The sequence below is a fragment of the Apteryx rowi genome, unplaced genomic scaffold (assembly GCF_003343035.1).
Source record: "Apteryx rowi isolate R43461 unplaced genomic scaffold, aptRow1 scaffold_113, whole genome shotgun sequence".
NCBI classification, from domain to species: domain Eukaryota; kingdom Metazoa; phylum Chordata; class Aves; order Apterygiformes; family Apterygidae; genus Apteryx; species Apteryx rowi.
The window spans coordinates 505,094-522,459 of record NW_020447342.1 but is presented as its reverse complement, the minus strand read 5'-3'; the positions used below and the strand labels follow the sequence as shown (position 1 = coordinate 522,459).

Below are 17,366 nucleotides of genomic sequence, written 5' to 3'. Positions count from 1 at the left end.
ACTGATTATTTAACTTGATGTACTTTGCTAGATCTTGTAACAATGAAGTCTCAGTAACAAGTGACACTAGTAGTAAAGGTGCTTCTGCAGCAAGTTAGATTTAGAAACAGTGAGAAGGATTAGTGAAGTGTAAATGACATTATGCTGTTGTACAGATTGCCTTTGAATATACTTAATGGGCGCTTTCCTCCGTAACTCAAATTTACAAGGATAAATTACAGCTAGCCCAACATGTAGAGTGCCTTTTGGAAGCTTTGGATTACTAGCTTCAGAACTGATGTGTAACCTTGATCCAGTATGTGTAAAATACAAGTAAATAGTTCTCCTAGTGGGGTGTTGTAGGGTTTTTGGAAAGAGTAGCTAGTTTGTCTAATAAGTAAACCTAAAGCTAAGGAAGTAAGGCGAAGACTGGAGTTGAGCCTGGAAGGTGGAACACAGGTGCAGATGAGTTCATATACAGTGCTATATTCAGTTTTGTGGACAGTATGTTCTTCTGTTGTAGCTTAACCAATGGGTTTTCATGCAAAAACGCCATTGCTGGACTTAGAGACTGGTTAGGGATCCTAAATATTTCTCAGTGTTTCTATTTCATTCTCCTTTTGTGAAATTCTCTCAGATTTTAAAATGTCTGTTTACCAGAAGTGCTGTTCAGTGTTCCCACTGTTTATTGTTATCATGTGCTACTGCTCAGTGGCTGGATATTACAAAAGTCCTTATGCGTTCACCCATTTTTAGGATTTGGCTTTCTGTTAAAATGAGTACCTCTTGGTTTTGACAGATACATTGAATACATGTGTGACATGATGGCTGAAGAACCCATTATTCCTCACAGCAAGCCAATCTTGGTCAAATCAATCACCATGACTCCAGTTCCACTCTTCAGTAAGCAGCGCAATGGCTGCAGGCCTTTTTGTGAAGTTTATGTGGGGGATGAGAGAGTGGCCACTACCTCCCAGGAATATGACAAAATGAAGTAAGTACAGGTTGTGATTTGCTCTGAAACTGCATGTTGAGTTTTTCTAGAGCAACTTAAATATGGAGTCCTTACTGTGAGGAGAAAGCATGTTTTTTGATGTGCCAGTTGAGCAGAAAGCTTCTTTAATGCTTACTCTGCCTGGAAAAGCTCCYAAGTCCACTGGTTGATTCAGCTGATCCTGAATGATAAATTACAGGAAAGAGACAAAACAGTTGTAATAGCTGTTCTCAAATGGGGCACATCCCCAACAAAAGTATGGATTATGGTGGGGAGGCATGTTGCAGAGTGGGCATTGGGAGGCAGAGGTGAGCAAGACCCTCTTTCCTTTTAGTCCATATGGTGAACAGCCTGGGGCCAACCTTCATAGTTTACATGTGGTCGGGCTGGTGTATCAACGCTGCTGAAACTGAACTTTGTCTCAGTCATAAAAACAGTAAGGATCCTCCAGCCACTGTAGCTGTAAGGAAGGCGTTTAACTACCTGTTAGCTCCTGTGTAGCTCTGCTGTTCTGGTGCAACGCTGGAATYGCAAATATTACTAGTCAGGGAGGGAAAGTGTGAGAGAACATCAAAACCCTGCTAGCTTCTCTCTAAATYCAAGCCCGATAAGTGTTATGAATTTGGAGAGAGGGACAGGAATAACCATGAGGTATTCAAATAAAACTTTTTTCTTTTACACTTTTTCTATCTCGCTGTCCCTTAGTGGGAGCCCTGACACAAGAAATTATTCACAGCAGTATAGCTTTAGGCAGCTACTGGTTCTCTGCACCTTTCTTTTGGAACAGCCTGCTTTGTAATATCCTGTTTCTTGTCATCCTTTATCCTTAATATCCTTTGCCGTATTCATGCTCCTGCATTTTCCAGCAGCTCTTTGGAAGCATGTTTTTCCCATATCTGATTTGAGAACTTCAGGTCTAAATAGGTACCTGTTGGTCTGCTGTAGGCAACTGTTAAGCTTATTTTTAGACAGCGTTTAAGTTTTCTTCATTTAGAGTTAAGTCTTTACCCCATAACAAGAAATTAAAATGGAATTTTATGGGGTAACATTGAATGACTTGGAGAAAGCAAACTAAACAGAATGTGGTGTATTTTTTTTAAATTAGGTTAACTGTGGATATGCTTTTTTTCAGGGAGTTCAAAACTGAAGATGGGAAAGCAATAATTCCACTAGGTATTACAGTCCAAGGGGATGTTCTCATTGTGATATATCATGCCAGGTCAACACTAGGAGGCAGACTGCAAGCCAAGGTAATGATAAACTTAACAGCCTGCACAGAGSGTTTTCTTTTTATTGCTGCATTTTGAATTTAACTGTATTTGTGATCTCGTTAAGTACCTGGTTTTATTTACTACTGTTTACTCAAGTAAATATCTGAAGTTTTCATATGCTTAAGTTCAGCTCTTACAGGCCTGATGTGTATGTCCGTTCTCTTAGTTCTCTCCACATAAATGTTTTGGTAAGCATTCCTGGAAATTACTTCAGTAGTGTTGGTTATTATCTTTGCATGGAAAGCCTCTAACCAATTTCTCCAGGAAGTGATTTTGAGTTGCACAACAGATGAGTTTTTTATTAATTCTGTACACACAAACCACAACTGAAGGGGAAACATTGCTGAACTGAAAATTGGGATTCCAAGGACTACCTGTGCAAAGCAGGCTAGGAAACTCTCTGTGGTGTTGTACCCTATTTCTCCAGCCAGGTTGTGTGTTTTTTATAGCCAATTTTCTCACTGGCCTTCATTTTCCTAGGGAGAAWGCATGTTTACTTTTTTAAATCAACTAAGAATGGTAATGTATTGGAAGGTCACAAAAAACTTATGAAGCCTCTCTTCAAATTTCTAAGAATAAATGAAACCTGGAGATCTGTGTAAAAGATGGGAAGGAGTAGTATAAATTTTAGGGTAGCTTTGAGCATTATAAAACTTGATCCAGGGTTTTTTAGAATAATACTGCAGTTTCCACACATTTTGGTAAAACAAACATTCATACACATCTACTATTACTAACAAAGATGTTTTTCCCCTGAATTTTTTTTTACTTTGTCTGTAGGAAGGCAAGTATCAAATCTTGTCATGTTGCAGAAATTCAAGACTTTCTTTATGCCTCTGGAAAATGTTGTACCCCAACTCTTTAATCACATTTTAAGCCTGAAAGCTCAGTGAGGTGGTTCTCTAGAGCACAAAAACAGTGCATGGACCAAGTTCAGCAGCAAAGAAAGTGCACAACTGGGGAAAATTCAGCCAAGGTTAACTTGTTCTTGTGTGCTGTCAACATCAGTTTCACTGATAGGGTTAAGACTTGGTTTCTCTGGCATTTATTTATTAATTGGAACAGATTAGAACTTTCTCGGCCGTCTGCTGTAACGTCATACATGATCAGTGTTTTGTGATGATCCTGGTTTGGAACTTTGAAACAATATTCAAAGTGCTTTAATTTAGTCTAAACTGCTCTGTGAAGTACTCTGTCAAACTTTTATGGAGATACCACCATGAATGTCTACCACTTGCTTACAGTTAATTTGAGAGAGGATTTAGTTTGTCTAGGAAGTGCCTTGCATATCAAAGGATTAAGGAAACTGATCTAATAGCATATTCAGGTATTCATGTGCATTTCAGAATAGATAGGAATAGACTGATCAGAGAAACTGATTTTTAGTTCCTTTTCTTGGGCTTGTTACTAAGTTGGCTTGACCAAAAGGCTTTAGGAGTAAATTCAGCAGATCTGTTGGTGTCAGATCTACCATGGGGAATGAGATCTTTGCTCAGGTAAGTGCCAGGGGAAATAAAGTAGTTCATCTACTGGGAAGAAAAACTTCCCTTCCTGCTGTGTGAAGTCCTACTTCTCTCTTCTGGTAGCATTTGGGACGCCATAAGTGAGGAGCAAAGTTAAAGACCTTTGAAGTACAGGAGAGAACTGGTGCCTGCCTATGACACTAGCCCAGCAGAGGTGGATTTGGGGTCTTAACAGGTGTTGGTAGGGAAAACTTGAAATAAGTTTCCCATGGTGCATGACAGTGGGAAGACAACTCAAAGATTTTTGATACCATGGATATCTAGTCTGTGCTTAAACTGGATGTACCCATACAGCTGATTTTGTATCTCATGTTTTACAAAGMCTGACAAAACAGTGAAAGTCGCTTTTAGCAGTGGGAAGGTTACAAGATACTCTAGCCTTTTAGGAACAAAGCAATTGTTTTCAGAATGTACTGAAAGTTATACTGTTAAAGCAAACTGCTTAAAGAGGTTATGCCCTTGAGGTGAAGCATACAAAGTTTATTCACTTAGCATTGAGTCCTGAGTTCTTGACAGGAAAAGTGTGGTAGGCTGTTGACATYACTTCTCAACGAGTAGGTAAGGTTGGCTTCAGGACAAGATGCAAGTCTTGAGGAAGACAGGCTTTTTAGTAACTGTTTAAAAAAAACCCTGAAATCATGCAACTATTTGCATATCTCTGTGTAAGATTCTTTGAGCAAGCTTCACCAGGCACTGTCTAATCCTCTGCCATTGAAATGGCCAGTAGAATACCAACTCAGATGTGCTGGTGGCAGCAAAGTAGCCTTCAGGGTCCTATGGCTGTGATTTGATGGAGACTTAATGGAGTCTAGGCAGGGCTTGCAAGGTCTGAATATGGCTGATTCAAGCAGGGCAAGTGCTTGCTTTAAAGAAGATGCAGCTTACTCAGGTATGTAAGTAACTTCACTCTCATCACTGACTTCTGATTATTTGTCTTTCAGGAAACTTAACTGTGATAGGGGAAACGGTTCATCTGTTGGCTTAGTGCTTTTGTAGCCATCAGAGTTGTTCTGCGTGTGTACTGGTTGTCTGTAAGAAAGCAACTTGACTCCTGTCACTTGAATTCTGGTTTATGATGTTCCATGAATGCACACTTACAAGGAAAGCTTTCAAAATTTAATTATACTAGGTCGTGTTTACTGGTCTCCCTATCACTTGCATTGTAAGGACTGGCAAGAACATTCCACACATGCTGTGTGGGATTAAAGCCAGGGAACAAATGTATTGTGGGCTTATCGAAGCTTGTTCATTTTTGGCTTTGTGCAAGATGGAAGCTACATGGACATCTCTTTTGGGGTAGCATTTTCTGAGCTACCTGCCATGCTGATGAGGCATGGAAAGGTAGTTTTTCTGTTGGTAGAAGAGTTTGGAAAGTTCTGTTATAATTAATCAGTTTGGAAAACCGTTAATTCTGTTGGAGCTGAGTGTCTGACTTGATGTTGCAGAGGAAAAAAGGTAGTCCTTGAACATCTTTCACAGTGTCCTTTTAAAAGTAAGTGCTAGAGATCCTTTCTTCCTGTACTGAATAGAATCATTTATCGATGACAAATCTTTTTTGCTTAGGGTATCTTGTGTAGATAGTTTTTGAGCAAGATGAGATTTCCCAAGCATGTGTATGTTCTGAAAAATGTAATACACAGGCCATGGAGTTCCAGCCTTTAGAACAGGGTCTGGAACTGCTTGACAGCCTTGATGGTGTCCTTGAAGTTAATATGAAAAAGGTATCTGGTTCAAGGCCTTTTGGTTTGTGGAGAATATTTCCACAAAAGGCACTACAAACTTACTTGAATATTAAGACTTAAGATTCATTACATTCTGTGCTAATCTGCATTCAAGTCACTCAAGATTAAGTATGGAGGTAAACTAAAATGGTAGCAAAATGAACACTTTAATATATTTTAATATTGAAAATATTTTGTACTAAAAGCAAAGCACTGTGCTTAGTGTTCATGTGGAATTATGGGCTTTCCCTGTATTTCTTGTTTTCAACAGATGGCTTCAATGAAGATGTTCCAGATTCAGTTCCACACAGGTTTTGTGCCCCGAAATGCCACCACAGTGAAATTTGCCAAGTATGTTGTTGATGCCCTTTTGTAGATGATTTGGAAGATGTTTTCTTTCAAACCTGTCAAGCTTACGRATTGGGAGATCCATTGCAATAAGATGACTGTTTTTTTTAACCTCAGTGAACCAGAAAGTTTCTTCACAATACAAAAATATTTCTTTACCTAAATATCACCTGTTTAAATTTTTTTGGAAAAGTTAACAAGTATGACACAAGCTTTACATGAATTCCATTGAATTTCTATCTTGGATTGCCATGAATTTAATCTAGTTAGGTATTAGTTTCAATCTACTTGTATGTGTCTGTGCAGGTATGATCTGGATGCTTGTGACATTCAAGAAAAATATCCTGATTTATTTCAAGTCAATTTGGAAGTGGAGGTGGAGCCCAGAGACAGACCTAGCTGTGAACAGCCACCATGGGAAAACATGAACATAAAGGGACTGAATCCCAAGATCCTTTTCTCCACCCGAGAGGAACAACAAGAAATTTTATCAAAGTTTGGTAATGAATCTCTTTAAAAAACTAGAGAATGTAGTTTCTAATGCACTTAGTGTTTGAGGGTGTATTTTTGTTTGTTTTCTGACATTCCTTCAAATGTTAAACTACAAAGGTTTTTTGTAAATAACACTTCAGAAAGTTGAATTGTATAAAGAAATATAAATTATTGTCTTATCTCTACTGTTAAATTTGCCTGTTTTAAAGCTCCAGAAATGCTGTTTGGAGGGATTTTAACAAATGAAATTGACAGCCAGGATTTGTAGACAGATGTCTTAAAAGAATTCTTTGGCTAAATTGGCATTATCAYTTCACTTAAAATTGAGCATTCTTCAAAATAGTCTTAACTGAAAATGTTTTTATTAAGATTTTTCTTACATATAGCTAAGTAATTTTGCTGTTTAATTTCTCATCTATACCTCATGTACTATTAAGAAATCCTCCTGGACCACATGTTCTGTTCTTCATCTGTAGATGTCTGTATTAATTCCAGTTAATGTTGCCCAGTATCTTTCTTCTTTCCCATGTATCAGTAATTCCATTTTTGCCGTTGTTTAAAAAGCATGGTATTGTGGTCATTGCTTCTAGTACACCATACATGAGATCTTACTCTCTGTTTTTCTAGTTCCATATTTTAATTCTATTTCTCTTGATATTGGATAGCTGCTGCTGTCTTATCTTTTTATCAGCATATGTTCTGCTGCACTTGCACTATGGTTTAAGCCATGCTCTATTTAACTTAGCTTATACTGATTTAAAAATCATGTTGTGAACACAACTCTGAGCTCCCTAAAGTCAAGGTGTTTCACTGAAAATAAGGACCTTTGATTTTAGTCTTTCTTTCTTTATCTTTCATTTTAAACAAGTCACTTTCACTTTTTGATTTAGAAGTGAAATGCAAGGGGTTCATATTCCGTTGAAAACATTTCTTGCTAAAACTTGTGGGGAGGCAATAGCACTTCCTCCTGTCCTATGAACATGTTTTATAAAACTCTCCTTAAATGAATTCTCTCCTTAGATAAACTGACATAATTTCATTAACCGTAATTTTGTACTTTTCCTGAAATGGATTTTTTAGCATTTCTGTACGTTACAAGTAGACTATGCAGAAGGAGGTTTACCAGTCTGATATTTAGGTTTAGACAGAGCTTTCTCCCAAGCATGCATCCTATTCATGCATCCTATTCTTTCCAAATTAGTGGATGAACACTCATAAGTTCAGGGAGTCCTTATCTTTCAATGAGGAAACCTTCCTTTCTCGGAGGCAGTATAGCATCAGGTAACCCAGCTCAACACAATTTAATACAAGAGTCACTTAATATCTGATTGTCAAATAAGAAATATGAAGAGTGGTTAAGTGCAGCACATGGTATATTACTTAACTCTTTTGAGATGCTTGTTGACAACTCTGTATTATTCTCTAGCCTTACACTTGAGGTACTTTCTGTAGCTGTATCCTTTTCTCATGTTCTTTTCCTTCACTTAAATTGCTGCAGACTTTGTTCACAGCTGCTCTTGCGTAATTTAGAAGTGGTGTTACAAATGGGCTGTTAATGATTAGATGTAACTAAAAATTGGTTAAAATTTCTTACAAATTTAAGTAGAATGCCTGAATGAATACCTGAGTTTTGCTATCAATCTGACTTCTTAATTTAATGTTGCAGCTGGAAATAGGCTTTTACAGGTCTTCACAGTTGAAATAGGGTTAATAATCCTAAATTCAAATCTAAGGCATTTTGCCTTTGCAGAGTAATAGCTGCTTTGAGACACAGATATTTTGCCACAGTAGTCAGTGCGTAAGKCAGATACCAGCTACTGTGCGATCAGGGTTGAGTTTGTTACGAGTACCTCTAAGGATCCTGGTTTAAAATCTAATCTTCTAGGGAAACCAGAGCTGCCTAGACAGCCAGGTTCAACTGCACAATATGAAGCAGAAGCATCCCAACTGGAGCAATCTTCAGAAAGCATACCTACTGAGACAGAATCTCCACACAGCAGTAGTACTGATGCAAATAACTTCTTTCATTCTCTGGACTGGAAAGGTAGGTTTTTTCTTTGAAGCAACTATTTCTTGTATGTTGTATTGTATGCCCTCCGATGAATTCTACAGTTGTTCCTTTGGCTGCCTTGTATGACAAAGGCAAAGTCACTGTTTCACCAGATCATGAGAAAAAACTATTTTAAAAGAGTGAGCTCTGCAACTTAGCAAATGTTCAGCTTCATTTGGGTAAACATTAGGTAATGACTTTTGTATTGTACAAACCTATAAATGCTGAGCAAATCTTTCCTTTTCTGCAAGAATGCTAACCTTAAATGTCTGCAAGGAAGCCTTGTATTCCCACAGCTCCATCTAGGGCTGGTGGTGGAATGGAGAAAAGGTAGATTAGCCAGTGAATCTCAAATGGTCCAGATAAGTATATATGGACTGAAAAAATATAACTTCATAGTACATGTCCAAGCGCTTTTCCTGGACTCATCTCTGATGGAGAAATTGTAGTAACAGCATATGTTGCCATTGAATGGTATCAGATTAGAGCAGCAGTAAATGAAGGCTGTTTTAAGCCATACATGGCATAATGTACTGAGGAATGTGTCCATGTCAGTCACATTCTGAAAGTATTCGTATTACCTTCCCTTCCACAGTGGCTTATTTTTTGGTGTGGTAGGTTAAGTATATGTCAGTTTTTTCATGCTTATGCTTTGTACCTGGAGAACTCCTCTGTTTGCATGACTAATCTTTACTAGTAGAGTGCATGAGCTAAAATGGAAGGAGCTGCTCCTTTGCCTGCCATATGCACAGATGTGATAGGCAATGGTTATTTTTTTTCCCCCCTTATCTCTTTTGATTTATCAAAGCTTCTCACACAAGGTTTGATATCACATGGTCTCACCACATAAGCCTGTTGTCTTCTAGTTGGCAGGATAATCCTGGTATTCTAAAACTGTTATTTCTTTTCATTCAAGATGGAAAAAGTTCAGAAAGTGGAGTAGAGGACAATTCATCCAGAAATGATCATGTTCAGCTAACTGATGACAAGGAGGAGAGTGATCCTTCTGATGAGGAATTCCCTACCCTTTCGGGAGAAGAAAAGGCAGTAACTGTTGATGAAAAAGATTCTTCTACTCCAGAAGGAGAGTTGCTTTTTGAAGCCAGTTTTGAAACACCATCTTCCCTGTTACAAAAACCTGCTTCTGAAGAGAATGTAGATTTACTGGGACTAGACTCTGATGTTTCACCGGAACAGAAACAACCTATCTCAGAAATAAATCCTTCATCAAGCAATGCGGACTTGTTGAACAATCTTTTTGTGGGTGACACATCACAGATTTCAGAGGAGTCCACYGGAGATCTTCTGGGACAAGGAACAGATTTCTTTTTCAGCAGTCAGTCTCAGCATCCAGTTGCTGCTCAGACTATGTCTTCAGCAGCAGCCATGTCTTCTGGTATGTAARGTCAACATCAGAACTCTTAAACTGGCCAACATTTAAAAACAGTCTGCTTTGCACTCAGAAAATGAGTATCATGTTTTGATATGTACACTGAGGACATATGTCTATAGCAAGAATCTGGATAGAACAGCTTATTTACTGCATGAAGCAGACAAATTGCTCTATGTTAAACTATTCATGTGGTTCAGGCTCAAAGAGGCAATTCTTACRTTACTGGAAAAATAGGTTCAACAGTGAAAAACCTTTTCTATCTATGTATTTTGTTATTAGTTGACAATATCCTCTGACTGATATGAACAAGCAAGTGTCAGGTTTTGAATTTTGAGGAAATTCACTGCACTTAAAGAATCAGTGGCTTTCCCATGCAAATGTTATGTATGCTTGATCTTTTAGATCCAGCTGTAAAGAACTTTTGCTAAGTTACAAAACTGTAAAGACTTACTGTGTTCTTACATTTTAYGTAGAATGGTAGCATTAGATGTGGTGGAGAGCTGTGCTGTGTAGGTCAAATGGCTCTGTGCGATTTTTTGGCTGTGTTAATCAGATAAGACTTCTAGGCAACTGGAAATCCTGTAGATTACTGTTTAGACCAGTTGGATAATACTACTRTGAAAGGCTGTTTTCTTGCTGCTCTTACTGATGTTGTTGGCAGATCTTTATCCTGAAAGAGAATGTTAGATTCTGCTACCTAACTGGCCTTAAAATAAGGTGTTTTAATTTGGAGGTCCTGTTCTTAGTGATGCATTGCTAGCTCCTTGTGTCACTTGATTAAACTTTTGGGGCATAGCAGTTCTCTGTAGTACTACAGTAAGATTTTAAAGAATATTAGTCAAATAATCAGAAAACAGAAGGTTTAGCCTTTTTGCACAGAGATAATACACTTGGATTGATAGCTATAATCCAAGTATAGCTGCATGGTTATTTGGAGCACTTATGTGAGTTCTAATACTTCTGTCTTCTGAAGTAATTCTATTGAATTGCCTTTGTTACTACAGTCAATGTGGAAATCAATTTTATCATTTTTTTACATAGGCAGAAGTGTATAGAGCAGAACCTTTATCTCCTTAACTTTAACTTTATGACATGAACTCCCCCAAAACCCTGAGCAGTAGTCACGTGTGTATCTCATTCTGCCTTTGAACTGGCTCAGGAGAGAAGGATAATTATAGGAATAAGAATACTTGGCCCCTGCTGCATTTCAGTTTTCCTATCACATTTGTACCTGAGCTTTTGTACATGTACAATGCTGCAGTAAAAGAGCTAGTATAGATGAAAATCCAGGGTGTTTTTTGAAGTGTTACTGAGTGCTATGCAATGTGACCATCACCTCATGATGCAGTAGGCACTAGGGCACTGTAGCAGGATTATTCCTCCGCTTTAGCTTTTGTGTGAATCTGGCAAGAGTCCCTGGGCTTTTGAGGATTTGAACCTAGAGGGCAGCAGTAATGGGAAGATCCGGAGCCTTGCTTCCAGCTGACTGTCACATGTTACCCCATGCTGACTATAAATACTCTTCCAATTAGTTTTCTTCACTGTGATCAGTAAAGACCTGCTGAAAGCCCTGCTTCTGCTGGCTTTCCTTCTTGAGCTGACGCGTTTTCAGCCCCAGATTCACCAATGCCTTCRAGTCAGAGTGGTAGGATGAATGTTTTATTTGACTTTAGTAGTTTAGTCTGTTTTGTTTAAATTCCTTGGAGATTTGGCATTATAAGCAACTGTAGAAACAAATAACTTCTTTGTTTATATGCAATGATCACTTAAACTTAAGGAGTGCCTTACATGAAGGGAAAATAATGTGGCTGAATATATGCAGCCTTGATAAGGATTTATGTTTGAAGAGAGCTATTGTTGTGTATAGCTGAAATGCTTTCAGAACATGAAAGTATCAGTGTCGGGACAGGGAAATGTTGACTTTTTGCCACAAAAAAAMCTCTCAGGAGGCTGGTCCAGTTACCAACAGAAACTGTACTTTTTGTCTGTGACCCCAGGGGTAAAAATTTTTTCTGAAGCTTCATTAATCCTAAAATTTGTCATAAGATAACTTTGTTTTCTGCCTCTTTTAGTTGATCCTTTTGATCCGTTCACAATGTCATCGAGTCCTGAGAATCCAACACTGTCAGGTCCAGACCTCTTTGGAGATTTTCTTAATCCAAATTCAACATCTACATCTAGTACGTTTCCTTCTACACATGGTTCACTTCCACCTTCTTCCAGCTCAGACTTCTTAAACTTAGGTAAGTGTGCTTATGATGATCTCTTTCTCAACAGTTTCTGCTGCTCAGTACATTTGTCTTTCAGCTTAGTCAATGTGGATTAGTGTGTCTGAGTAGATCCACTTGTTGACTTCTGTTTTAATTAGCTCCTCGCTCTGGGAACACAGATACATATGTCCCAGGTAGCAAGATTTTGCTATATAATGTCATTTTGATGCAAGAATATTTCTAGCATTGTTAACCTTCGGTTGAGAGTTTGATYTTTCCTCTGAGTTCTTAGAACTGAGGATACGCAAACACTTGTGAACATACTGTCAAGATGAGAGAATGCTATTGTGATTCTATTCATATTTTAAAGGTTTTCTTGAAGCCTTGGAAAAGAAACAAGCAATTCAAGCAAGTTAGAGTACAACAGTGTCTTAAAGGCGAGCTAACGCTAGCTGGATGTTCTTGACCTGAATGCATTCTGATAACGTACTTACAGAATACATTATATAATACTCTAATCTTATTTGTGTCATTTGGTTTCTCTGACGTGTTCTTAGTGAAACCTTTCCTTCATGCATTTGTTTTAAAATCTGTTTAAAGTAAAAAAGCTAAATTGTATTGTTCATGCCTTCTAAAGTTGGTATAATCAACAATTCAGACTCAGTTGTAGTAATCAGCAAATTAACCCTGTGCATTTTTAAGTGGAAAAAGAGCTAGTAATGCAAGGAATTGATGGTATTGCAATAGTACTTATTCTTTAAATAGAAACATGCCATTATGAAACTGGTGGGGAAGGGGAGCAGGAGTGTTGCTTTCTCATTTGACTTTCAAAAAATAGCGGTGTGTACATGGTTGTACGGTTTTTCTATTGGTCAATATGTTAATTCAAATGTGGCAAAAACAGAATTTGTGGGACTAACTTTTTATCTGTCATTTTTTAAACGAGGGGGGGACAATAAGGTTGTGGGGGGAGAGGGAAAGATTGCAGACTTGGAGAGGCTTTTTTTCTGAGAATGGGAACATATGTGAAGGGAACAACTGGTTAAGATTTGATATTGGGGTTGACACTTTCAAAAAATGAAAATTTGTTTTTTCCACATCTGCGAATGATTATCCTCATAGATATCTGTTATTGCACCTTCTTTCTAGGCTTTTCTTTCATTCACTTGTCTTCAGAAATATGACATAGTCTAAGATGAGAGCTTTTTTCTCTGCACTTTTTTGAATCATAGTTTAGGACAACTTCTATTTTAATTACTTTAATGTGAAATCTAGAAAATAGATCAGTAAGCTCTTATGGCTGTTATTTCTGCTTATACTTATCCTGGTAAAATAGAAGTGTTAACTTGTATAGTTATGTCAAAAATGATACAGGTCCCCAAGAATTTTTAGTGGTGTTCCTGAGGTTTTTAAACTTTCACCCTTTCAACTCTTGCCCTTCAGGTAAGAATACAAGAAAACTCAAGTGATGGATTTAGTTTCCTCCCTCCTAGTGATGCATTAAAATAACCTTGTAGAGAAACAGGTTTTGTACTCAGATGGAGATGAGTTTGTGTGGCACAAAAGACAGTGATATCTGCGTATCTTTTCCACTGTTCAGAATTTATTTTCCTTTCACTTTCTTGAAAGTGCTCTGATAAGAGACTGAGTAACGTGTGCTGTTAAGAACTAGACTGGGTAGCGTAATACTCAAGTGCTGCTTATTTTGTACACTTAACTACTTCCAGTTTATAAACTCATTAAAAGTGGTGATATGTTCCTCACCTCTAATCCAAGAACATTTTATTCACAGAGCTTGTTTTATGCAAACAGTTTTGAGTTGCCCCTTGTCTTGGTCAGAATTTGTGTAGTTGACTCTAGCTCTGCGTGATGTACTTTCTGTGTTTAACTACACAGAAATTAGATAAAAGATGCAGTATTTGCCTGGCTGAGATGAGGGCTTTCCTCTGCACACATGAGACTAGCCATCTGAGTACCCTGTCACTTTACTGTAAATTAAGTCTTATCTTGCAGTTGTGATTCTGCTGAGGGGAAGGACTGTCCCACTTACTGCTCAATTTGAAACATTTGTGTTCCTATAGGTACAGCAACAGCTGCATGTTGTTTAGTTATATACTTATGTTTGCCACTCTTATGCCACTTTTAGTTATGACACTGTCACTGCATGAGGTGACAAAGATAATTTTTTTTTGCAGTTCAGTGAAAGATTTGATTGACAGTGATCACTGGAGAATCTTCTCTGCTGAAATCTACTCTCACTACCTATTTTCTTAACTATACAACTTTTCTAGCATACAACTGTGTATGTGCTTGGTTGAGTTTCTACTTGATGGAATACACTGATAAATCCTAAGGAGGAGGAAATGAAGTTCATGGCAGGAAGTTTTGACTCCTGTGCTCGTAATGTGCTGTGTTGGAAGAGGGATTACTTTGGTATTGCTTTAGAAGAACAGCCATATGCTGCATGGATTTGAACTCCTTTCTTGCTGACTCCTCTAGCTCACTGGGTACTCTGCTGTCATCCTTAGCTTTGACCAGTGAAGTGATCCCGAGAGCAGTGATAATTATAAAATGTTATCAGTTGTATTTGCTGCATTTTAAAGGTCTGCAATAGTTCACTCATATCTTGAACCAATTGTCATAGTCCTACTGCAGTCCACTTACACTGTTTTTATTCTAGCCATTCTACATTATTATATCATAGAAATCACAAAATGGCTGAGGTTGGAAGGGACCCCTGGAGATCATCTAGTCTGACCTGCTGCGCTCAAACCAGGGCCAGCTAGAGTTGGTTGGTCAGGGCTGTGTTCAGTCATGACATGGATATCTGTAAGGATAGAGAATCCACAGCCTCTCTGGGCAACCTGTTCCTATGTTTGATAACTCTTATAGAAAACAAATTTTCTTGGTTTAATCAGTTTCCTGTATTTCAGTCTGTGCCCATTGCCTCTTGTCCTATCACTAGGCACCTCTGAGAAGAGTCTTAGTCATCTTTACTTTTTCCCATCATGTATTTATACATGTTGATATACTCCAATGACAGATGTTCCAATCTTTCAATTCTTTGGCTCCTCGCTGGACTCACTCCAGTAGCTCCATGTCTCTCTTGTACTGTGAAACCCAGCACTAGACACCACATTCCAGATGTGGCCYCACAAATGCTGAGCAGAGGGAAAAGATCACCTCCCTCAACCTGCTGGCAACACTTCTAATGTAGCCCAGGAGGCTCTTGGCCACCTTTGCTGCAAGGGCTCATTGCTGGCTCATGGTCAACTCATCCACCAGGATTCCCAGGTCGTTCTCTGCAAAGCTGTTCTCCAGCTGGTTTGCCCCCAGCCTGTCCTGGTGCATAGGATTATTCCTCCCCAGATGCAGGATTTTGTGTTTCCCTTTGAACTTCRTGAGGTTCCTCTCTGCCCATTTCTCCAGCCAGTCAAGGTCCCTCTGAATGGCAGCACAGCTCTCTGGTGTACCAGCCAGTCCTCCTGGTGTTGCACTGTGTGCAGACTTGCTGAGGGTGTCTTCTGCCCTGTCATGCAGGCCATTAATGAAGCTGTTAAACAGTAATGGCCCCAGTGCTGACCCTTGAGGTTGGGCGCCAGTGCCAGGCCTCCAGCTGGACTTCCTGCTGTTGATCACAGCTCTTTGAGCCCATCAGTTTAGCCAGTTTTCAGTCCACTATATCTTGACTTTATTGTCCGATATAGGATACATGCAAGCCCTTCAAGGAAGGGGAAAGAGTAGGATAGTCTATCTCTTTAATTGTGTTTAGGATAAACCTTAGCATCTGGATTGGTGCTTTCAATGGACTATATAAATCTTATCCCCACATAATGTGGTTTTCAAAACATTGTGTTAGGAATTTAACCAGATTTTTGAAAGCTCTTACGTGCAAGAGAACCTCTTTGTATACAGAATTTAAGTTGAAAAAACAGACCAATGAGAATTTCTGCTCTCTAAATACTTACCTGCAGCCTCAAGGAGAGAATGTTTTGAGTTGCCAGAGTCTAACATTTGAGGAGATGCAGAAGATAAAGGAAGTATATATTGCTATCTGTTCTTCAATGCTTCTGTACTTCCTTTTCCTGATTTCAGGTTGACAAGTTGCACCATGGTGAATGCACTATTTCTGATATTTTGACAATGCACTGATATTTCTGATATTTTGATATAATTCTTGGCGGTTTCTGTCAACATTGGCAAAAATACTCCAAATGTACCCATTTTTTCCTCTTCATAATCTACTGATATTCTGTAGATTTCTACAGATATAGAGATGACTTCCCAGTATTTGTCAGTTTCTAAAGCTGTTGTTATGCAGACTTTAAAAACCCTTCAGAGGTGGAGGAATTGGGATAACACTTCATGCTCATTTAAGTTTACCTTTTAAATGACAGCTCTTCTGTGTGTTTAGCTGAAGTCAGGTATGTATTGGATCCTTTAGCATTTACTTCAGTTACTGACATCAACTTTTAGCAGTAAAATTGGGAATATTAATTATAATGCTTTTAATATCAGTGACTGAGTATGAGAGGACATGCTAACTAGTGACTGGAGAGAAAAGTGCAAAGAGCAGCACTTAAATGACAGATTTGGAAGCATCTTATTGAGAGCAGAGCAAAAATGCAAGCATCAGGTCATTAAACTGAGAAGCAATTTTAAACTCATTAAAAATAAATTAGTAGTAATGCCAGTATTCATTTAAAATAAGCTGCAGCAATGAGATACAGTTAACATGCTGTTGGAGCAGTAATGAGTGTCTGGAATTAAATGTTAAAGAAATGGATAAGCTTTCCTGGGCAGTAAATAATTATTAAACCTCTTTAAATACCAGGAGAAAAGCTGTTACAGTAAACACAGTTGAAATAGAATTTTGGGCTTGCATTTTTCAATGTGGCTTAAAATTTGAAATAAATCACTGAAGGAGTTTTAAAATGTAATTTTAGCATAGGAAATATAGTTCTTAAATCTGGTCTGTCAACCCATTGTCCTGTAATAAAAAAATACATAGTAATTGAAATTCAACAGAAATGTGTTTACAAGGTATTTTAATCTTCCACAAAGCTTTAGTCACTTGGCAGAGACTCAGCTATGGGATGACTGTTCACTTAAATTTAAGAGCAGGTTATAAATTCTTAAGTGGCCCCATTTGCAAGAGCAAATTTTATTTCCAGTAGATGGAGTATCCATTTTTCCTTATTGGAGATATCTGTTTAGTGAGCACATTTGAAAACAGAATTGCTTAGTCTGGATGTACAAGCAGCAGATGAGTTCTAATGAAAGTCTGGCCAGGAATGTATTTCCTGTTGCCAAAATAAAGTGATCTGATGAAAAGATAGCGGAAAGCATGGAAAGTCATCAGAAGCTTGAGTGACTAGTATAATT

The 17,366-nt window shown here is 38.2% G+C and overlaps 1 protein-coding gene across 2 annotated transcripts in view; it reads left to right on the top strand.

Moving 5' to 3' along the window:
• The window catches only part of GAK (cyclin G associated kinase), a 79,047-nt gene that overhangs the window by 44,099 nt on the left and 17,582 nt on the right, over positions 1 to 17,366 (top strand). For both annotated transcript variants that reach the window (XM_026077926.1, XM_026077934.1), the window contains exons 16-22: positions 779 to 973; positions 2,106 to 2,223; positions 5,760 to 5,839; positions 6,143 to 6,336; positions 8,214 to 8,372; positions 9,295 to 9,774; positions 11,844 to 12,014. In XM_026077926.1, coding sequence (XP_025933711.1) covers positions 779 to 973; positions 2,106 to 2,223; positions 5,760 to 5,839; positions 6,143 to 6,336; positions 8,214 to 8,372; positions 9,295 to 9,774; positions 11,844 to 12,014 — 1,397 coding nt within the window. The remainder of the gene's footprint in view (positions 1 to 778; positions 974 to 2,105; positions 2,224 to 5,759; positions 5,840 to 6,142; positions 6,337 to 8,213; positions 8,373 to 9,294; positions 9,775 to 11,843; positions 12,015 to 17,366) is intronic.